This window comes from Colletotrichum orchidophilum (genome assembly GCF_001831195.1).
Source record: "Colletotrichum orchidophilum strain IMI 309357 chromosome Unknown Scaffold_144.1, whole genome shotgun sequence".
NCBI classification, from domain to species: domain Eukaryota; kingdom Fungi; phylum Ascomycota; class Sordariomycetes; order Glomerellales; family Glomerellaceae; genus Colletotrichum; species Colletotrichum orchidophilum.
The window spans coordinates 42,448-63,790 of NW_019173100.1; the positions used below are offsets into that span (position 1 = coordinate 42,448).

The 21,343-nt window shown below is 53.4% G+C and overlaps 10 protein-coding genes across 10 annotated transcripts; 5 read left to right on the forward strand and 5 right to left on the reverse strand.

The window, feature by feature from the left end:
• Positions 1-601: 601 nt before the first annotated feature.
• On the forward strand, positions 602-1,617 carry CORC01_12136 (uncharacterized protein; the record flags this gene model as incomplete). The annotated part of the gene is made up of 3 exons (XM_022623757.1): positions 602-686; positions 733-1,293; positions 1,397-1,617. Coding segments are annotated over 3 exons (867 nt in total), but the record flags the coding sequence as incomplete, so codon positions are not given.
• Positions 1,618-3,229: 1,612 nt separating this feature from the next.
• CORC01_12137 (zinc-binding dehydrogenase) lies at positions 3,230-4,279 on the forward strand (the record flags this gene model as incomplete). The annotated part of the gene is made up of 1 exon (XM_022623758.1): positions 3,230-4,279. One exon carries the CDS (start codon positions 3,230-3,232, stop codon positions 4,277-4,279), a length of 1,050 nt encoding a protein of 349 aa, XP_022469727.1.
• Positions 4,280-4,836: 557 nt separating this feature from the next.
• On the reverse strand, positions 4,837-7,482 carry CORC01_12138 (dynamin family protein; the record flags this gene model as incomplete). Its single annotated transcript, XM_022623759.1, has 2 exons — positions 4,837-5,412; positions 5,470-7,482. 2 exons carry the CDS (start codon positions 7,480-7,482, stop codon positions 4,837-4,839), a joined length of 2,589 nt encoding a protein of 862 aa, XP_022469728.1.
• Positions 7,483-9,132: 1,650 nt separating this feature from the next.
• Positions 9,133-10,128, reverse strand: CORC01_12139 (short-chain dehydrogenase; the record flags this gene model as incomplete). Its single annotated transcript, XM_022623760.1, has 1 exon — positions 9,133-10,128. The coding sequence occupies one exon, from the start codon at positions 10,126-10,128 to the stop codon at positions 9,133-9,135; it is 996 nt and encodes a 331-aa protein (XP_022469729.1).
• A 789-nt stretch (positions 10,129-10,917) lies between these two features.
• CORC01_12140 (uncharacterized protein) lies at positions 10,918-11,196 on the reverse strand (the record flags this gene model as incomplete). Its single annotated transcript, XM_022623761.1, has 1 exon — positions 10,918-11,196. One exon carries the CDS (start codon positions 11,194-11,196, stop codon positions 10,918-10,920), a length of 279 nt encoding a protein of 92 aa, XP_022469730.1.
• A 1,018-nt stretch (positions 11,197-12,214) lies between these two features.
• Positions 12,215-12,997, reverse strand: CORC01_12141 (transmembrane adaptor Erv26; the record flags this gene model as incomplete). The annotated part of the gene is made up of 3 exons (XM_022623762.1): positions 12,215-12,549; positions 12,621-12,854; positions 12,928-12,997. The coding sequence occupies 3 exons, from the start codon at positions 12,995-12,997 to the stop codon at positions 12,215-12,217; spliced, it is 639 nt and encodes a 212-aa protein (XP_022469731.1).
• A 562-nt stretch (positions 12,998-13,559) lies between these two features.
• CORC01_12142 (methyltransferase) lies at positions 13,560-14,472 on the forward strand (the record flags this gene model as incomplete). The annotated part of the gene is made up of 2 exons (XM_022623763.1): positions 13,560-13,582; positions 13,647-14,472. 2 exons carry the CDS (start codon positions 13,560-13,562, stop codon positions 14,470-14,472), a joined length of 849 nt encoding a protein of 282 aa, XP_022469732.1.
• A 1,215-nt stretch (positions 14,473-15,687) lies between these two features.
• On the forward strand, positions 15,688-16,052 carry CORC01_12143 (uncharacterized protein; the record flags this gene model as incomplete). Its single annotated transcript, XM_022623764.1, has 2 exons — positions 15,688-15,872; positions 15,926-16,052. The coding sequence occupies 2 exons, from the start codon at positions 15,688-15,690 to the stop codon at positions 16,050-16,052; spliced, it is 312 nt and encodes a 103-aa protein (XP_022469733.1).
• A 1,503-nt stretch (positions 16,053-17,555) lies between these two features.
• Positions 17,556-18,462, forward strand: CORC01_12144 (uncharacterized protein; the record flags this gene model as incomplete). Its single annotated transcript, XM_022623765.1, has 2 exons — positions 17,556-17,913; positions 17,972-18,462. 2 exons carry the CDS (start codon positions 17,556-17,558, stop codon positions 18,460-18,462), a joined length of 849 nt encoding a protein of 282 aa, XP_022469734.1.
• A 902-nt stretch (positions 18,463-19,364) lies between these two features.
• CORC01_12145 (uncharacterized protein) lies at positions 19,365-20,183 on the reverse strand (the record flags this gene model as incomplete). The annotated part of the gene is made up of 1 exon (XM_022623766.1): positions 19,365-20,183. The coding sequence occupies one exon, from the start codon at positions 20,181-20,183 to the stop codon at positions 19,365-19,367; it is 819 nt and encodes a 272-aa protein (XP_022469735.1).
• Between the last annotated feature and the right edge of the window lie 1,160 nt (positions 20,184-21,343).

Sequence of the window (21,343 nt, forward strand, 5' to 3'; positions counted from 1 at the left end):
GCCTTCAATGCAATCAAGCGGAGAAACAGCGGTCAGTCATCAAAGGCCAGCAAGTTTACTCCTCCGACTATGCGAGGAGGATGCCAATGGGACGAAGTCATTGTGCTCTATCGGAGGCACTACATAGGGAGTCTGGTTTTCGTATTTGGGTATGGCAAAGCGCTAGCTGCGCAAGGAAGTAGGATGGATGTGCACAGGGCATGAGGAAAATAGGGACGACGACCTGTAACGACAACGAGAATCACGAGGAAACAGCATCAACCCCCCAAAAAGGCTATCGCATAAATATTCCAAGTGTTTGTCGATGTGATGGCGACTGGCAGGTGTGCTGTGGGAGAGAGTGTCACCTCCGGGCCTCTGTGCGACGGAAATGTGAGTACTCCAATGTATGGCACTTATCTCAGGAGTGAGAACAGACCGACATCTACAAGTTGCAATAGCGAAACAATGGCAAAAGGTCTTTGGTACTCGCACTCAAGCCTCTCTGATAACAATGAGACGGTCTATGTTTGTTAATTTCCCATCAAAGGCTGGGGTGCTCAAGTCCTGCCGGTTCCATGAGGTGTGGTGTTAATTACAGCACTCAACTTACACGTTCCAGGCGACGTTGGGTGGGGAACACCTGCAGTACAGCTTCTTCAGCGCCTTCCCATCGTCCAAGCCTGACACTGAGTCGAGCCAATGTCGTTCAGCAACATCCTCAACTTCATCGCTGAACTTGGTAGCTTCAAGTCGATTATCCACGAATCACCTCATCTCAACTCCCCTACGTTCCAGCTCCTATCGTCCCCAATATCAAAGTCGCCACAATGTCAGCGCCAGCATCAGCACCAGCACCAGCACCAGCTCTAGACCAAGGTCCAATGACCGACGAGGTCCTCAAGGGCATTTTCGCGTCCGACCAAGACATGTACCCCGCGCCGCTGACCTGGGACCGCCTCCGGAGCTGGACGACAGCGGCGCCCGAGATGGCGACATGCTTCTACCTCTCTGCCGATGCCGACGGGAACAGCAACGCTCCGACACTCATTGGCGCCGTCATCGCACTCCCGGTCCTGGCGCCTGCTTGGCGGGATTTGCTGACTGGTGAGATCAAGGAGGTGGACGTGGACGCGGGGACCATGTTTCCTCGCGCCGGTGACGAGCGTTCCAAAGTCGGGCTGCACGTCTTCCACGTCGAGAGGTTCAATGTTCCTGCGGCGCGGGGCAAGGTGCGAGGATTCGCCGACATTTCGATGCGGGCTGTCGTGGCTGGTGCAGAGAAGAAGGGCTGGTCGATCATCGGCTATTCAGGTAAGTGATTCGTGGTGGCTGGCCAAGCCAGGCAGGCTTTTCGATGAATTGCAGATCCCGCTGTTTCAACGATAGAGCCCAATGTAATCTAACATTCCGACAGCACTCACAGCAACGCCAGAGGGAAGACGATGCTTTGAGAAGATGGGCTTTGAGGCGACAGGATACGAGGAATTTTGGGTTGACGACGGACACGAAGGCGTCGAATTGGTGACGATTACAGCGGATAGCGCACCCGAAGAACGCGAAGTACGAGAGGCGGCGACAGTCCGAGGCCACGCGAGGATGCTGGCGAAGCACTTGCATCCCGTCACCAATGCTTAGCTGCCTGTGGGTGAAGGAGAGGAAAGGGACCCCCTGGCCAGCTTTACCGCCGATGGCTTCGGAGATTTCAAGGCTTCGGGAAACAATCAGTGAATGATCGACGATGCGGCGGGAGGGATCCCCTGTTTGGGCGTGAGGCAAGGAGCGGAATTCAGGCGACGTGGAGGACGGAAATTTGGCTTTGAAATCAGGAATCCCATCACAAGAGAAAGCTGGGTCGACATTGCTTAGCACTGGAGCAATCATTCGACCGAGCTCGTCTTTCCAAGGCGCCAGAATAGCAACAAGCCAAAAGTTGCCCCGTACCCGATTTCCTTTCAGAATCCCGTTGCGGTCCGTCAACAACAAAGTGCAAAACGAACCTCGGCTCCCATCCCCCCAACGGACCTGGTCCAGACTCATTGCGGATACCTACCCAGTTGGCAGACAGACACCGTACCAAGCCTCGGCCGCCCGCCCACCCGCTCACCCCGCGAACCTGGCAACCGGCGCGGCTCAGGCGACTACCGATATTTTCTGCGCTGTTCTGATTTTTTCCGGGTCCCTCTCCACCGAAAAGGGCAGCCAGCTCCGGGCGGGACGGGAACGGCATTGAGCTGGTGCTTTGTCATCGTTGCTTTATTGGCAGAGATTTTCTTGTAGCATGTTTTGGAGAATGGAGAGGCGACGCCGAGCAAAGATTGGGTCTCGACTAGTCAGTGGTGAGCCTCACCCTGACTCGGGCTTCCTGGCGCCGCGGCTATTCCGATGAGTCGTCAACTTGTCAACCACTGAAGAAGGACAGTGACAGAAATTCAGCATGACGGATCCACCCAACAACAGTGGCGGAAGCTGCGCGAGTACGGCAAGTCAACGCCCACGACGATTGACGAAGTGATCTCAACCGCAGATCAGGGAGTCTAGGAGCCCCTTGTCTTGATAGCCCTTCATGGTGGTATCGTTTAGCTTCATTGGGCCTCTCAGACACACCGCCTACCCAAGCGACATTTGGCAAGTGTTTCCGTACCTTGCGGCAGGATACGCCCCGCCATGAGCCGCGGCATCTTTTTTGTCGGACATGACAGAGACTGAGGGGCAAATCGAAAGGAAGAAAAACTCTAGCGCCCATCTTTAAGTGCTGACAGATCAAAAGAAAGGGTCTGTGGGGGGGTCAATGGCGGCCAAGTACCGTTTGACAATCAAGCTATTCTCTTTACGGGAGCCATCTCACAAAACACGTTGCTGAAGAATCTCCACTGATCGAACAAGCAAAGTGGATGCCCCGCCTGGCGGTTCTTCCATCATGACGTTGCGGTTTCCAATGCCTTCCGTCGCCCCGTGTTCCCCAGGAGAAGAGCTGAAGGTTGAACCACCCTAAGCGGACCGCAAGGTCGGACCCGGCGCGGGCCCGATGGACCCTGCGACAGAATTCGTCATGGTATGGAGTATATGGTTCTGACGAGATATATATAACTCAAAGACAATCCCATATCTCTCAGCTGCTGTTTCATAGAATCATTCACATCCGTTCCCTATATCTCCTTTACACTCAAGATACCCGTCTGTTTTTAGAAAAAAAAAACCTGTGCCTATCTTCACTCGACACCTAGAAACACACATTCATACATCCGAAATGGCGCCCACCCCCAACAAGTCCTTCATCTTCAAGCAGGTCCCCCAGGGCCTGCCCATCGCCGGCCAGGACCTCGTCACCGAGGACCGCCCCATCGACCTCGACCAGGACCTCAGCGGCGGCATCCTCATCAAGGTCCTGTACTCCTCCTTCGACCCCTATATGCGCGGCCGCATGCGCCCCGCCGAGGCCGGCAAGTCCTACATTCCCCCCTTTGAGCAGGGCGCCGTCATCGCCTCCTCCATCGTCGCCCGCGTCGAGCGCTCCGACACGGCCCAGTTCGCCGCCGGCGACCTCGTCACCTCCTTCATGGGCCCCAACGCCGAGTACGCCGCCATCCCCGCCAAGTTCCTCCCCGGCTTCTTCAAGGTCCCCAACACCCACAACGTCGACCTCCCCCTCTTTGTCGGCGCGCTCGGCATGCCGGGCATGACCGCCTACGAGGGCTTCTACGAGATCGGCAAGCCCAAAAAGGGCGAAACCATCTTCGTCTCCTCCGCCGCCGGCGCCGTCGGCCAGATTGTCGGCCAGCTCGCCAAGGCCGAGGGCGTCAAAGTCATTGGCTCCGTCGGCAGCGACGAGAAGCTCGACTACATCCTCAACGAGCTCGGCTTCGACGCCGGCTTCAACTACAAGACGGAATCCCCCCACGACGCCCTCAAGCGCCTCGCGCCCCAGGGCATCGACATGTACTTTGAAAACGTCGGCGGCGACCACCTCGAGGCCGCCCTCGAGTCCTTCAACCAGCAGGGCCGCATCATTGGCTGCGGCATGATTGCCGACTACAACACCCCGCGCGAGCAGCAAAAGGGCGTCCGCGGCCTCTTCCACGTCGTCGCCAAGAAGCTCTCCTTCCAGGGCTTTCTCGTCGACCTGTCCCCGCAAAAGTACAAGCCCTTCCAGGAAAAGGCGCAGCCCCTCATTGCCAGCGGCAACCTCAAGGTCAAGATCCACCAGACGGACAGCATCGACCAGGCCGCCGAGGGCTTCATTGGCATGCTTACCGGCCAGAACTTTGGCAAGGCCGTCTTGAAGATTGCTCAGGAGTAAAGATGGATAAACGGATTATATTGCATAAAAGGATGGGAAAAGCATGCTAGATGTATACTATAATGACAACTGATGACCAATGAACCAAAACACAAAGTGTGAGCGACTTTCTGTGAATAATCCCGTTTGCTAGCATTGTATTACTTTCGTGCTGTCTTAAAGTCACCGAGAGAAACCACCACGATGGTTGGTTACTTCCGTCAAACAACATTAGAAGTGGGAACACGCCGATGAATTGTTGTGTCGATCACATCACCACTGTCCAGAGAGTCACTATCCCATTATCATTCCAATTCCTTTCACAGTGCACATATATCATATCACGCCTACTACACTGTCAACTGGAGTTGCGTGTAATTCTAATAATGGTATCATACTACGTACTATCTAAATTCATGCCAGCGCGGCTGGCCAAACTCGAACACTTGTCTAAAGAGACCGCTGTCTACACAAAAGGGAAACATTCATGTCCTACCAAACGCCAACGAAACATGGTCGCTGAGAAGTATGTCCCATGACCCGCATACAAAACCGTTGTCAATCGAAACTCCTCTTTTTCAGCCTCTGCCAAACAGCTTCTTAGCAGTCACCCGTCTAGTAGACGAGGGTGTATGCTCGTTAGCGTCGTAGTAGCTTCCGTAGCCATTAGCATGCTGCTGCTCCGAGATGGAGGACTGCGAACGGTGGCTGTACGCGTCCGACGCCGCGTCTTCCGGCCTCAGCTTCTGGGGACGAGGAGGCGGGGGAGGTGCCTGGGCCGGCGCTGCAGCCTGTTGCGAGGGAGCTCTGTAGTACTCTTCCTCCTCCCACTGGGACGTGCTGGTGTTTGTCCGAGCGGGCTCGGCTCGTTCCGGTCGCTGGGTCGGGACGGGAGGAGCCTGCGCGGGCGCCTGCTGGCCGCTGTAAGAGTAGCTGCCATTGGTTGCCGCGGGCTCGGCGGCAGGCTGATTTCTCGTCGACGGGCGCTCCTCGCGCTCATCACGGGATCGTGTTGAGCGGTGAGATCCGCGGCTTGGACTGGTGCTCGCGGCGGCGGTATTGTTGACGGGCTTGCGCGTCGTTGTTGTCTGCCGTGGTTTGTCCTCGTCCGAATCTGAGCTGTTGTCCTCCAAATCGCGATCTTCATCAGCGTACTGTAAAGTGCACGTTAGTATTGCCTGACTTTCATGAGGGGAAAAGGGGTGGCTTACCATTCTCAACTCCTTACGCATAGCCAAACTGGCGCAAATGTCGCGAGCCTCCTCAATCGCAGTCTTCTGCGTCTTGAGCGTCATCCTGCGATCACGCGTCTCCTTGTTCTCAGCGGCAATGGCCTCGACCGTCTCACTGGGCATGCCGAGAATCTCGACAGAGTTGAAAATGCTGTACATGCCCTGCAGCAAGTGTCTCTCGACAACCTGAGTAATCGTGTTGCGGATGAAAGTCTTGGCTGCCAGCTCGTAGAAGATCAACATCTTCTCGCAAACCTCCTGCGCCTCAGTGTACGTGGCGCCGTCCTTGGTTGTCTCCATCTGCCACTTGCGAAGACGCTCCTCATACTCGGGGTCATACGGCTGAATTTCAAGATTCATGTCTTGTGTGAGATGCTCAAGCTCGACCTGCGCGTCCGCCAGTAGCTTCTTCATCTGAACGTCGAGAAATTGGTACCGAAGAGGCTCCCGCATGCGTTGAGGCCAGGCAAAGTCGATGACCTCGCTGAGGAATTCATTGCATACCACGCCAAGGTTGTCCTTGTGTTCTTGGGCGAGCTTCGGCCAGTTCTCTGAGTAGCTCTGGAATAGCATGTAGACAGCGCGGGGCTTGGGGTCCATGGGGAATTCGGAACCGCGAATCTGGCGCAGGAGCATCTCGACTTCTCTGCCGACAAATTCCCTCTTGCTGCTCTCGCTAATGGTAACACCGTCCGCGGTGCCGGGGGCAGTGGACGACGAGAAGCCGAACTTGCGACCGTTTTGTCGAATGCGGTGCGAGAACTTCTCGTTCTCCTCGATGGCACGGGCGCGCAGGTTCTGAGCGGGTGTGCCGCGAGGGTCGGCCGTAGCCCGGAAGAAGTTCTTGCGAGGAGGGTTCTTGTAGAAACCGTACACGGCGGGGATGACCAATTCCTTGGAGCTGGAGAAGAGCTCAACTAGCTCGACGCGCATCTCTTCAACAGTGTCCTTACCAGTGCCCATGGACTTGAGCTCTGAATCACAGTCGTCAAGCGCCTTCTGGATCTGCTTGCGAAGCGTCTTGACGTGACGGCCAATGTGGCGCTGCAGCTGAACGCTGAGCTTTTGCTTGAGCGCATTGGCACCGCACATGGAGCTGGGGAGAGCACGCCATTTCCCGCGGCCGAAAAACTCCTCCTCGCGTTGGCGACGTTCGCGCGCTGAAGGCCAGGGCTGGCCCTGATCGCGGGGCCCAGGGTTCAGCAGGACATACCAGCCAAGCTTGAAGTAGTTTTGCTTGTCTCTATTCTGAACAAGCTCAATGAACTTGTCTTCCAGACCGATCGATTCGCAGAGGTCGGGTTTCGTCAGGACACCGATGGTGCGGCTGCCAGAGGGGTCGAAGTGGCGTGCCTTGGTGAGAATGGGCGCCTGGACGTAGTCGGTATTACCACCAACAACAGCTAGGATGATGGTGCGCGAGCTCTTCATGTATCGGTCACAAAGGGTTTCGATGGTCTTGATATCGTCCATCGACTGGTCATTGTTGGCGTTCTTGACGAGACCGGGAAGATCAACGAGTGTAAGTAGAGGCATATCCGGGCCTCTCTTCTCAACCACAAGAATATCGCGGGCGGCGAATCTGCCCGGGATGTTCTTCGGCGCGATCATTTCCACCGCAGATCTCATGAGAGACTCAAATGACATGTCGGTGTCGACGGCGCCGCCAAATTGCTTTAGTCGTTCCTGATCTCGGAAAGGCTTGTTCTTGTCGGGAATGATGGAAACATTCAGACTTGCTTCGGCCGACCTGCGCAGGCGAATTTCGGTCGCAAAGCGTGTGCAGGCGCCGGCATCGCGGGGAAATGGCGTGCCAGTGATGGCCTCAAGGACAGAACTCTTTCCCGCCGACTGGTCGCCGACAACGACGATCTGGGGTAGCTTGACATTGTCGAGCTGGGCAAACTGCAGCTTGTCGATGAGCTCGAGCAGGCCGCGCTGCTCATTCGCCATGTCCGCCGTCCCCAGCGCCGAGTCAATATTCGGAGCCATGTCGCGTTCGGGTCTGAGAGAGGCGTTAGTTGAGTGGTGACGGCTGGTATCTGGAACCTCGTACAATGATCCCATCACAGTCTGGTCTCGGTGTATGTGTGATGTGGGTGATTGCGCAAGGAAAGTCTTGAGACTCGAGGACAAAGCGCGTGGGCAGACACTGGGAGGGGAGAACGTTTTTAAAAAGAACCTGACGTTTGCCCAGCCAAAGAACAAGCTTATGTGGGATTACGCAGTTACGCAGCGCAAGCTTGCATTGCGGCGCGAGACGTGTCTCGACCGAACATCACATGCCTCTAGGTGCGAGTGTGCCCAATAGCCATGAAAGGGTGCCTGGATCTGGGCTCCAAGTCGTCGCAAAGCCGCGTCGTCAGCCCCCAGTGCGTGGGGAAAGGGCAAAGCTTCGCCTACCTCTGCGTCGCCACCGGGGACCACGGCGGTGCGGCGACAATAGAGTTGGCATTCCATGGATGTTGCTTGGCTTGATGCAGCCCAGCCCAGCAAAAAGAGGCATCCATCCGTTTGGACCCTTTTTCGCCCGCCTACGGCAATACGGATACTACTATTTCGTCTGTCACTCGGCGTCGGATAGCAAAGCCGAGACCATTAAGGACTGGACACTGCAGGCTAGAGGACCACTCGGTCTGCGATTTGCAGGACGGGAAGACTTTGAACAGCGGGAGAAAGGAAAACTGATCCCATGTACGCAAAGCCACCAAACTCTGTGACGGGGACCAACGCGTTGTGTTCGGGTTGGACGAATGACGTCGGTAGCTCGGCAGTGGCACAGCCTCATTTTCCCTGCCTGGGAAGCCCGCCGTGGAGGTAAAGGGCCATGGAGGCAGACTTCTCCAGTCGGGCTTGTTGACTCGGCCGCCGCAATTCACACTCCTTCTCGTTCTTCGACCTGCCTCGCACTACGCATGACGAGCGTACGCGTCGGGAGGCACTCGACGCCCCAATCAAAGTTCGGGTAAGTCCGTCTGGGCCGGTCTGAGGAGGATTTCGAGCCAGCCGACGTGGGTGCTAGAGACTACGGCCTTCAACGCCAAGGTGTCGCTGGTGGTTGGTTTTTCGCCACTCGTTGGACTGCAAGGATCAGCAGGTGAAGCAAACGAGGGCGAGTGGCTGTGCTGGTGGCTTTCGCTTTGCTCTGGATGATTAAGTAAGGAACAGAGTACCCCTCAATGTGGCTGTGCTTTGATGCTGCTGGAACTGTGGCGTGTGCTCCAAAGAACCCTGTGGCTAAAGCTCCCCTCCAAATCTCTCTTGAGGCCCTCAGCCACTCAACCAGTGCGTTTCTTTCTCAGACCTCGATATGAATAAGTTGCTCAAGCTGTGATTGATGGCATTCTTAGCGACCTAAGGACTTTAAATGCTGCAGCGGCGCAATTTCCTCAAAGTCAACCGCACGGGAGTCGAAGGAATCGAAAGCAGCGGACTAAATTCTTTAAAAAAAAATCAAAAAGGTCGGAATTCGAACTTGCGAGGTTTGAATCCTATGAAATCTCGAAGTGTGACAGTGCCACCTCCGAATTGATTTCTACCGGTTGTATACCGCTCGGCTAAGGCGGGTCGATGATTTCTGGAATAAAGCTGGACTATATATCACCGCCGGCCAATACAGAGAGGGAAGGCGCAAAGCTCATTTCAGTATCTGAACTCCTGCCCAACAAGTTTCTCACTCAAGATCCACAGCATGTCCGCATCAACCTTACTCCTGGCCCAGGAGTACACCTCTTCCTTCCACGGGTCTCCGACATGGCAGTCAGTCAGGTACTCTCCATTTTTCTCTTTCAACTGCGGATCAAACGCCGCGAACACGTGCGTCGCGGCGCCCTGGTCCATGTCCTTGGGCTTGATATCCCCCATCCCCCACATGTATTTGGTCCCCATCAGCACGTCAGCCTTACGCAGGGCCTCTAGAAAACCAGGGAAGTCGTGCGCCTCGTGCGCGGTGAGGTTCGTGGGGACGTACCCCGGGCAGAGACTGAACGCCGACAGACCCTTAGACTCGCCCAATCTCTCGGCGAGAGCAATGGAAAACAGGCTGTTGGCAGTCTTGGACTGCCCGTACGCCGCCCACTTCTCGTAGTGCTTGCCCTCGTTGAAGTTATAGTCCGTCCAGCGCACGTGGCCGAGCCTGTGGGCGTTGCTGCTGACGTTGACGATCCGCGGCGAGGGGGAGGCGAGGATCTTGGGCATGACGAGGTTGGTGAAGAGGAAATGGCCGAGGTGGTTAGTCTGGAACTGGTTTTCAAAGCCGTCTTCTGTGAGCTTATAGGACGTGGCCATGATACCAGCGTTGTTGACAAGGAGGTCGATGTGAGGGACTTCAGTCCATGAGTTGACCGTCTCAGCTGCCTTGCGGATGTTGGCGAAGGAGGTAAGGTCCAGGGTCAGTGATTTGACTCTGACATCGGGGTGTGTGGCAGCGAGTTCGTCCACTAGTGGCTGGAACTTTGAAGGTGAGCGGCCGGCTAGAATGAAGGCTGCTGGCTTGGCTACGGCGACCTGCTTGACAAAGCTATCGCCGATGCTACCTGGGGAGACTCCCGTGATGAGAATTGTCTTGCCGGCGATATGAGGAGCGTAGAAGGGCACCAGCTCGCTCGCTCTGGTTTCGTTGTTGTAAGAAGGAGCCATTATATGTTCGGCCGGGCGTACTGATAAATCTGGGCGAGCTTAACTTGTCATGGAAGCATATGCTATATCTTCCAAATGTATCTCTACTCTCTTACATGGCGAAGATCGAGGCACGACCTCTATATATACCCCGATCCTCGAGCCACAGTGAAACGTCCGAGAAATGACGCGGCCCACCCTCGGTATATGCTTCGAGTCGAATCGTCTTGAGATTGGTTCAGCTGGGGAATATGAAGCATGACACTAGAGGGCCACTCCTAAGTCCTAACTTCCCCGGGCTTGTCACTGTCCATGCTTCAATTCGAAGCCCCTCGGGCAAATATCGGGACAAAGGCACCGAGACTAATCCACACAGGTGCCGGAGATAGTCACGACGTATTGGAAATTGCACGGCTTGGTTTCACTTGATGGGAGACCTCGAACACGGAGTTAACGGTCCTAAGAGATCATACCACCGTCAACATTCATTCCCTCGCGAGCGTTTTGCCATTGTTGGCGAGAATCCTACGGAACAAGTCGAATTCCAATCATCTAAGAACGGGGGGGAAGGACTTTTGGTAATATTGATTATCCTATTGCCCCATAGCTCGCGGAGACATCCCGAAAAAGCACAATCTCGAAGTGAAAGCATCACATGTCGCAAAACCACGCAAACAATTGACCCATGTCAGTTATCCCAACGCCCATCTTTCAATCCAGCTCTCGTCAGAAAACGTCTAAACCTGACGTCCGCTCAGATTCTCGCACCAGGTCTGCTACCATACGGCATTCAACGCCGCCCCGGACCGCTCAGCTTTGACGGCCGTGCCCGCTGCCCCACGTCGCGCCGTTGCTGCTCGGAGCCGGCCCCGAGCCCCACACGTTCGCGCCGCTACCGGAAGCGGAAGCTGACGATCGGTAGGCACTGATGTTATGGAACGGCGCCGCCGAAGCGGGAGATGACAGCCAGGCGTTGAGTCTGTCTGAGCCTTTGGATTCATGGTGTGTAAAGATGTGTGGTGATTGATCTTGTTGGGGCCGAGAGATGGTGGTGTATTGCGAGGGGTTTTGAGCTTGCTTTGAGGACATGGTGGCAGATTATAGGGGCGGAACTTGCTTGTTCGTTTGTCTAGACGACAGTTCAATTGGTATGTATAAGCATCGATGATAGACCAAGAGGCCGAATGAATAATTCGATTCCCCGAGCCAGCTTTTGTATCCAGGCCCGGTGCTCCTCGCAATCCTCGCTCCTCATTATGATGAGGAGCGAAGCGGTAGATTCCTCCTCCTCTTCCTCCTCTTCTTCCTCACCGTCTCCCTTCTCAATCAACAAATGAGGATTTCTTTGGCGGTCCTTTTGCTCCTCATTTTCTCAAACAGAAAAAAAGAAAAAATCCAATCAAGTACGTTTCCCCATGATGTTGAGGTCTGAGAACAGATAGCATTCGCATTCGGTCACCACCCTCGCTGCGGGTCTGTGATTCGCACACCTGTCATGAGAACCTTACAGTTGGAAAAGGTTAAGGTAAGCTCGCAGGAACTTCTGACTACCGAGGACCACTGCAAGGTACAGTCGCTTAGTGCGCAGGCAGTGGTGCAAAAGGACCACGCCAGAGTGTGGGCAGAGACTTCTGGCCGACAATCAAGCACAAAAGGGCTCGTAAGTAATTGGGGTTGTATTCTTGTGGCGGGACTTTTGCTGTTAGGCCGCCGCGGCGGACCAGGGACCTCGCTTGCGGTGAACATGCAGAGTACCTTTTGTTTCGTTGAGCTTGATTGGCCGTCCATGAACACTGCATCTAGCTAAGGTAAGCAGCCCATTGCTGACGTGTTCATACAAGCAACATGGCCTTCTTCGTGGTATCGAAAGATGCTTCAGGGAACATCATTAACCATGACAGTCAGAGTTCCATGGTGTACCTTCCTAAGTGCAAAAGGGATGCGTATGCAGTACGATGACACAGAGAGATCTTCTTGGTTGGAGAAAGTCTCCGGGTATCTATTCATTCGCTCTTGTTGAGGGTTGACGATTAGATCATTCTACCCAAGTATTGTACACACCACATGCTCCATATGTGACGTTCATCCATGCTCCCCTGACATGAGATCAACTACGCTCCCAGCCAACTGTTCTAAAGACCTCTGCGAGTGCACCGAGGACGGTATCGACGATGGACTTGACGAAACCTTGGCGCTTGCTCTTACCCGAAGAGTCCCGTAAGGGATCTTCGCTACCCATCGTGGGCAGAACGTTGTCGCTGGCGGACAAGCTCACGAACAGGGCAAAGGGGATCAGCCAGACACACAGCCCAAAGTATGATGCGATCTCGGTGAAGCTCGGGACTTCGGGTTGGTCGTAGTAGGAGTGCATGTTCGAGTAGGACCGCTGTTGCGCAGCAGAGAAGTGGCGGAACCAGAGGTAGTGGTTGACGAGGACCAGAACTGGAAAGGTATTGGTTAGTCCAGAACGTGTATGCAGAGGATCTTCCGCGATTGCCAAGGCAAGAACATACCACAAGAAGCCAGGAACAGAGGATCAGTCAGTCTGACAAAAGGGAACCGGCGCATGTTGCCAAGATAGACGACATGGGAGACCACTCCCATGAGGGTCAACTTGAACGGGAATCGGTCGACGATGCATAATAATAGTTGCAGAACAATGACTGAGTAAATCAACTTTGTAAGAAGACGCTTCGCAAAGACGGTATGCTCCTCGACAAGCTCCGATAGGTAATAGAGACCGGACGCTGGGCAAACCATGTTAGTAAAGAACCATCCTCTGTCGGGTGCCAAGGGAGAACCGGGGGTGTCAAGACGAACCGATGGCCAGGGTCAGGAAGCAGAAGCCCACGATGGAGCCGAGGTAGCCGACCAAAGGTAGAATCCACATGGTGACGGGCGTAATGTTGGAAATGTCGTCGAGATGCGTGGCATGAAGTTGAAAAAGAAAAGGAGCGTGTGAGTTTGTCGGACAATTGGACTACGGGGGGAGGAGGGTTATGCACAGAAGCTCCCTACATGGGCTCCCGAAGCTATGACGGAGAAAGGCAGGGACTGGCCAGGGCGCGTCGTGAATTCCACTTTGCGCAAGCGTGGCCTTTGCGCGTATCCGTACCTACCGGACCCTCGGGGGATTTCTTGATCCGAGGTGGATGAGATAAGCGACTGTCTCATTGGACTCGGGCGGCCGTTTTCGACCCCACCACCTCCCGTCCGCGGGGGAGGCTCTTATCGAAAAAACCTTTATCTTCCATTCCATTGCTGGTGGTTTTCTTATCGATAACTATCCGCGACCCCCCAGTTGCGAATTTTTGAGGATTTCCCACGACACATAATTCACCACCCAATTCTTCGATGCGCCGGCGTGACGACAGACTGTTCTGAAGCAACCATTGACGCGAGTCTCCGTCCACGATCATTCCAGATCGGTCTCCTACCCAAAACCGCCCATCATGTCGCGCCCCGAGGACACCCTGTAGGCCAAAGCCCCCCCTTCCAACCCCGCCATATATAGCAGCTGACCAAATGTCTCTCCTCAGCGCGGCCGACATCCACTACAATGACACCGAAGCCCGCAAGTACACCACGAGTTCCCGTATCCAAAATATTCAGGCATCCATGACCCGCCGAGCTCTCGAGCTCCTCGACCTCAAGCAGCCCTCCTTCATCCTCGACGTCGGCTGCGGCAGCGGTTTATCCGGCGAAATCCTCACCGCCGAAGGCCCCGAAGACGGCGGGCCTCACACCTGGGTCGGCATGGACGTGTCACCCTCTATGCTCGACATAGCTCTCCAACGAGACGTAGAAGGCGACCTGCTCCTCGCGGACATTGGCCAGGGCGTACCCTTCCGCGCTGGCTCCTTCGACGCCGCCATCAGCATTTCCGCGATTCAATGGCTCTGCAACGCCGAGAGCAGCGATACCTCCCCCGAGGGCCGCCTCACCAGATTCTTCAACGGTCTGTATGCGTCATTACGCAGAGGCGGTCGCGCCGTGTGCCAGTTCTACCCCAAGAACGACACGCAGCGCAACATGATTACTCAGGCAGCCGTCAAGGCCGGTTTCGGCGCCGGTCTGCTCGAGGACGACCCGGAGACGAAGAATGTCAAGCTGTACCTTGTACTCACCGTCGGTGGCACTGCAGAGGGCGGCCGTGGAGGAGACATCACAAACGTCGTCGACGGAATGGACAATGTCGATGTCGAGGACGCGAGGAGGAAAGCCAGCCAGCAGAGCGGCAAGGGTGACATCAAGAAGGGAAGCAAGGCGTGGATCGTGAAGAAGAAGGAGCAGATGGAGAGAAAGGGAAAGGTTGTCAAGTCTACCTCCAAGTACACTGGGCGCAAACGTAGAACTGCTTTCTAAATGCGCGGTGCTTTGGCGGGTTCTCGGGGATGTCGCAGGGCATGGCGTTTAGGGTCACAGGGAGAAAAAAACTTGCTTTTAGAGATCGAATGCGAATTAGATACCCTCATTTACCTCTCATACCTGCCATCTCCTGTCAGAATCTGCGTTCTTTGCACGTCCTTCACATGAAGAGAATTTAGTTTTGAGATATTAGAAAATATCACCTCGCCCGAACCTCGACTAGAGCTTCACTCCTGAAGTTAAGATGACTTCTAAAGTTTTCAAGTTGCACGAGTTGGTGCTGAGTGTTTGAAAGGGATTTGGCTAATCAATCAAGAAGCAACTATTGACTATCAGATCTCCAGTGGTTTCCACTTTGTCTTCACAGCCACCTAATTGCTAACGTAGATTCTTTCCATGTTTCAATTCGAAAAAAAAAAAAAAGTCTTGCTTATAGGAAGCCTAAAGATAGTTCGGTGACAAGGCTCATCCATCTCATTTATGATGCCACATTCGCAATGCCCATCTTTAGTTATCATTTAAAGATGGTGAGCAAATGTAATTGAATACAGTGAATATGCTTGCGCTTTTACTCGAGCTCGCCACAACATAGGTCTTGGTATACCTTAACTATATAAACTAAATACTTCAATTTTTGAAAAAGAATTTAAGATGCCAAACACACCCAGTATCAAGACCGTATTTTTAAAGCGTTAATTAGTTTTACACTCAATTCAATATTGATAGTTATATTCGGCTGACTTTGTACAACTCTGACAAGGTTATTATCTTTTCCCACAATGATAGCCGAGCTTTATCTACCACGCGCTTACCTTATGTTAGTTCGAGAGCGTCCGATGATTAGTGCGCGTTACGAGGTGAGATGGAGAATGAGACGATCATGGGCTACCATGGCTGAGTAACGTGGAGTGATGCCCCCCCTCGGCCCTTACCAACTGCGAAGTCGTAAGCCCAATCAACTGTGTTCTTGCTGCCTGAGGCTTAAATACGCTCCAGCCGTTGTGTTAAATGCGGTCTCTACAGCGCTTCCCCGACATTTTTATCTGTCACTCAACAACACTCCTCAACATGAATACCATATAACGTTCAACCGATAAGGAAGCGGAAACAGCTACAACTCCAGCTCATCCTGTGAGGTACTGCTTCAGGGTCAGGGTGGAGGGAATCCCTGGTGAACCTTTACAGCGCTCGATAACCCTTGCCAATGACTTCATGTCACAAAACTTTCAACGGGATTTTGCTTGGGATAGCGACTATGTTTACACGCCGCATGGAATCGCCGAGAGCGGGAAGCAATGGATAATCCTTGATGTGGACAAAAACGTTTTAAAAAGCTCTAGGTATGATGATTTAGAGCTAAATGTCTATCGAGTTCAGATCAATGATGACAATACATTGTAAGTTCCCCATCATGTTGTATCTTCAACTTGGCTGACCGTTGTATAAATAGCGTTTATAAGGCAACGCATTATTCAGAAATCCGAGGGCTGACCTCTATTTTCCCGTGGGGTGGTCGAAAACGAAATAAACCAGGGCCGGAATCGGAAAGTAGAGGTCATCACGATGAACAGAAGTAACAGTATCATCCGAGAGTCCCCGATGCTGCAGTCGGTCAATCAAGGACGGCTAAAAAGAAGTTGTTCGAGCTTGCATGAACTCGTCCGTTGGAGAATCTTGAGATCTTTGGTGATCATAAGAGCACACAAAACAGCTTGTCCGATCTACCGACCTGACCTGGTGTCCTGATTGGATTGTGCAAAGGGGCCAAAGACTTCTCTTGTGGCCAAATGGATATGCAGCTGGGGATAAGAGGAAACCCTGAGCAAATTTGAAGGAGCTCAGCTGCAGCTGGGGGTTTAGGCTCGTAGATAGGATCGAGTGGGCGTTGCCATTTGAGCCAAGGATGTTCAGAAAACCCGGTTGTATTTTTGACCAGATTATGAACCCCCAGGCTCAGGTATTAGAATGGGAGCCTGCACTTCGCAAAGCAAAGCAAATGACTACAGCGTTGGCCGACTCATTCCGGAGAACTCTGGTAAGATCCCGCTTCAATGGCCTATTCAGATTCACCGGGGCTGCATGAAACTGCAAAAACCTTTAATGGCGTTCTGTACAGAGCATCGGCTGGAAGGGTCTTATTTGTTTCCGAGCAGGGCCACATGGGCTTGGCCGATAACCCGGCACAGGGCGGTGGTGTCCTTGGGTAATTCGCTGGCAGCCGCGCTCCCTTTTGCCTGCGAGGACAGACATTCGGAAGACCAGATAGCCTTGAAGTGTCGAGACAAATATATAGTTTGGTCTGTGAATGGTAGATGCTTTTCCAAGATATGCTCAACTGTCTAGGTTGTGACGTATGAAAGTTATTCGTATTCCTTCTGAAGATGCACTGTCACCGGAATATCTATTATCTCTTTCAATGACGTGTGTGACTTTTGAGAATTTGCAGGACGGAAAGAGCCCCAATAAGAATTTTAGACAAAATACCACGACAACTTACTTGGGAAACATCTGAAATACAGATCATGGGCCTCATATACGGCACAATCATCACTTACCCAACGCATGTGTTCCTAAAAGCTAAGCGATTGCAAAATGACGGCGACAACGGTTTTCTCCACGATTTGAGAGGCTTTTCTTAGGCCGCGGTGAATAGTGCGGGACGGCATTTGAGACATCATCAGCTAGCCCCATTCTATTTCCGAAGAAGGTAACTAGATCGTCGGTGCCTTGCCAAGCACCGAGGCCCCTTGTGATGTGACCCGGGGCTTAACCCCGCAAGGAGGAATGTCTGCTTTACCAGTCTTGGTGGCTGAATGCAACATGCCATGGCTGTCTCATAGCCGAGGGGCTGGGGATACAAAGTGCGGGTAGTGCATTCGGTCCCCCACCAATGGTTCAGTTGTCGTTCATGCGCCGGCAACCTCCTCGTCTGCTCTGTTTCTTGTCGATTCTTCATCTTGCATGCTCTTGGTCTTTTCAGATTGCTCCAAGTTTCTTCAAGCGGTAGTGATGCAGAGACTCCTGTCGCCATTAGCTCACTAATAGCCCCGAAAAGCCGAAGCAGCAAGGCTCTCGCCGTCATGACTAGCGATATCACCCCTGTTCCTGCACCATGGAAGCTCAAGGGTGACGTCTACCTCTTCAGCTTCTGGGTGCCCAGGAAGCAGGCAGAACACCCTCCGACAATTACGTACTCTCCTCTAGAGGCGAACTCGTCATTCATACGCCCTGAAGGAAGCCGCCCTCTTGGGGGAATCAGCATGATTCAAATCATCCGTTACACCGAAAGTCCGGTCGGTCCCTATGATGAACTGATCTTGAGCCCGGGGTTTCATGAGTACACAATCGAGGAGAATGGCAGGCGCATCAAAAAGAAGAATGCGAGAATCACAAGGATATACGTCTCACAAAAGTATACGTGCTGGAATGGGCGAAAGAGTAAGTTTCCCTGGCCATTTCCCTTGGCATCGATGCCTGTTGCTCACAAGGGAGCTAGATTGGAACATTCCCAAACATCTAGCGACCTTCGACTGGAAGACAAATTCGGATGGTAGCACCAGCGTAAAGGTTTTCCCTCACGACACGTCTGGTGACTTGAAGGAATCTTCGGCAAGCACCACGCCTCTCTTCCAAGCCACCTTCAAGCCGATCCCCTATGTGCCTTCAGTTCCCCTCTCACTAGACATCTTGAAATATGTCGGTATTGATGCAACGCTCGTTCAACCTCCACTCCCCGAAGGGAAAGGTAGCCAGGGCGAACTACCAGGGACCGATCGCTGGTGCAGCATTGCGCCTGGCCAAAGTTCGAAGAAGGCGAGCCTGGGTTGGTTTGACATCCGACAGGTGGATGAAAAGGGCGATTTCATCGGCGAACACGAGAACTTTTGGCCTGGTCTTGGAAGGTGGCAGATTGGGATAAAGATGGAAGATTCAACTGTCTCCTTTCCTGAACCGAAACATTGGGATGCGCCCAAGTCAGTATTGTAACTATCGCACTTCAAGATGTGGGTACACAACCAGGCAGGAGACTCTATTGTGCTATAGGAAGGCCAATAAAGGGCTGTCAGTAGCTTGGCGCTCTTCCAGTAGCACATTAGAAGAGATCGATGGGGGGTGGGCATTTCCGCTTCATAAAGCCTGGCGACCCGTTTGAGAATGTTCCACCCACACCTCTGATTTCCCGTCAAGGGGACCTCAGGGTTCGTATGCAGGGGATAACATGCGGTTGTGACTCAGACTCCTTGTCGTGCTCCGGCAATGAGTGATTCCACTGATGCTCACGAGGCGAGGTACCATTGCTGCACGCTCGGACGCTGGAGACGCGGTAGTTCATCTAAGCTCCGTGTCCTACGTGCCGATATGGGCAGTAGTGGGACCCTGCTGCTTGGGGCGGCCCGAAGCGATCGTCAACGGGTTGACAGCAGATGCGAAGTATGGAACACCTGGTCAAAGTATAATGCATGAGTCAAGTGCACCTCTTGGACGTCATCAGTATAGCTGATGAATCTGTAGTGATATATCTGGGAGCTTCTTTCAGTTCGACACGGAAGACCTGATCAGTATTTGTCTGGTAACCTCACTCAGAGAGATCAACTACTACGGACGAGGTCTCGTAAAGCCGAAAATCCCTGTTCCAGTAAGAGCGTCAAGATACTCATGACTTTTAGTGAGGCCTTACGGGGACAGGGCGGGCTCCATCTTCGACACTCCGCACTGTTCCTTCTGTCTCAACATCGGTTTAGGTATCTCATTTGCGACTTTTTATAGACGTTCACGCCGAGCCTGAAAACACTTGCGTCCCGAGAACAGATGATGAGGTCGTTAATCATGATTACATTGAACATCTAACATGCCTGGCTCTCGGCCCAAACGGCAAAATCTATCAAACTTTAAGCCTTGACTCTCTCCTGCCCAACCTTGGCAGCAAGCTCCAAACCCTCGGCGACATCACCGGGCTGAGACAGGAAGGGGGAGTGGGAGGCCTTGGAAGAGTAGGTGATGGCGGTAGGGCCGAGAATGGTGGCCATGCCCTGTTGGACAGCGAGGGGAATCGCCTTGTCTTCGTCACAGAAGAAGAACATGGAGTCGATCTCGTGCCACGGCTCGTAGGTAACGACATCGTCAAAGACCTGGGCGGACTGGTGCTGCAGCTGCTCAATGGCCTTGGCGCGGGTCTCGGGCTCAACGTCGTGGTAGAAGAACACTTCAGGAGTCTCCGCGTAGACGTAGTTGCCCTGCAAAAATGTGAGTTTGGGGGTCTGGTCATCCACCCGCTTTTCTCCGCATCGTCTTACCTCAAACTTCATCCAGGGGAGGAACTGGCCGCCAAGCATCTCTCTGATGCACTTGCCCTTGGGCACAACAAAGGCACTGAGGTAGACGAAAGTGATAACACCGCCCTTCTTGCCCTCCTTGGCGCGCTGCTTGTAGCCAAGGCCTTCAACAGCATTGGCTCCGACAAGACCGCCATAGGAGTGCACGACCAGAACGATTTCCTTGCCCTCGTCGGCGAGTCTCTGGAGGACAGCTCTGACCGCATTGGCATCATCTGTCAGGCCTTTGGTTGGGGGCTCAGCGCCGACAGAGGGGTACTCAACGGCCTCGACGGGATAGCCGCGAGACTCGAGAATCTTCTGAGCGGGCGAGTAGCAGGTCTCCTTGTGCCACGCACCAGGAGCGAGGACGAAAGTGGGCTTGGTGGTAGACATGGTTGGTAGCGTGTGAATTGCGTTAAAGAATTAAGCGAGAAGAATTAGCTCGGCAGGGGAATTTCCAGAAAAAGTCAAAAGCTTGAATCAATGACAGACAGAAGAAAGGCAGTGCCATGTTATTTAAATTGAGTGATATCTGCTCATGGAAGCCCATCTTAACTCGCGTTTGCCCCTCGCTCAACGCAAGCCATCCTCTCCCCCTCTTCTTTGTAAAACTAAAACCTGCGGCCCCTGTGATATCCCTGGAAAACACGCCTTTAGCTCGCCGGAATCCCATCCCGGAACTCGGAAAACCCTGGAAGGAGTCCACCAACATACGGCAACTGCAAAATCTCTCGCGAGGGTTACGGAGCTGGGTGCGGGTCCAACGACTCAGGAGATTCGTTGCGTTGCACTTAATGCGGGCCATTCTTCAACGGCACTTCCCAACGGGGTCGCGTTGCCCAGTAATGGGCCGAATACAAATTGATAGGAGTCTTGTCGAGAGGTGCGTGCGCACGTTAGAGGGGATCTCAAGGATACGCTCCCCGGACGACCATGCCGGCAACATTTTTCTTGACTGGGGACACTTCCGATGACTCCCTTGTCAAGGTGATTTCTGCGGCGATTTCTGACAACAGCGTCGTAGTAGAAGGCCCTTGTGTCGTTTTACAAGCTTTGTTTGGAAAGTTTGACCTTAACCCACGTGTAAAACGAGAGGGTCTTCGGAAGCAGGGTATCTACGGAGGGGTCGTACGACGATCAATGACCTGGGTCTGTCTTTGTTGGGATGAAGTTGGGCAGAAGCATTGCTTGAATCAAAACTTGACAGGGGCTGACAGCGCCTCTGGCTGCTGCCTCGACTGTCCTGTATGGCATGCCTCGACATTACACGTCCTCGGGACATGAATCTTCGGTTATAGACTTAACCTAACCTCAGAGAACATTGGTTTGTTGTCGCGATGCTCAACTGTCCCACGAACTTGACCCACGTTCCCTTAATTGCGTCCGCAAATGCCAACATGCTGCTGTTCCTGCACTGCGAATGGTTTGCACGAGATATTGATGCAGACCCGATCTTGACACATCGTCAAGATTCTCGCAGATGTTTTAGCAGATAGAGAGAGAAACACAAAAAATTTCAGTGCTGCAAGAAGAGTCTAGATGTCATCAGCAAA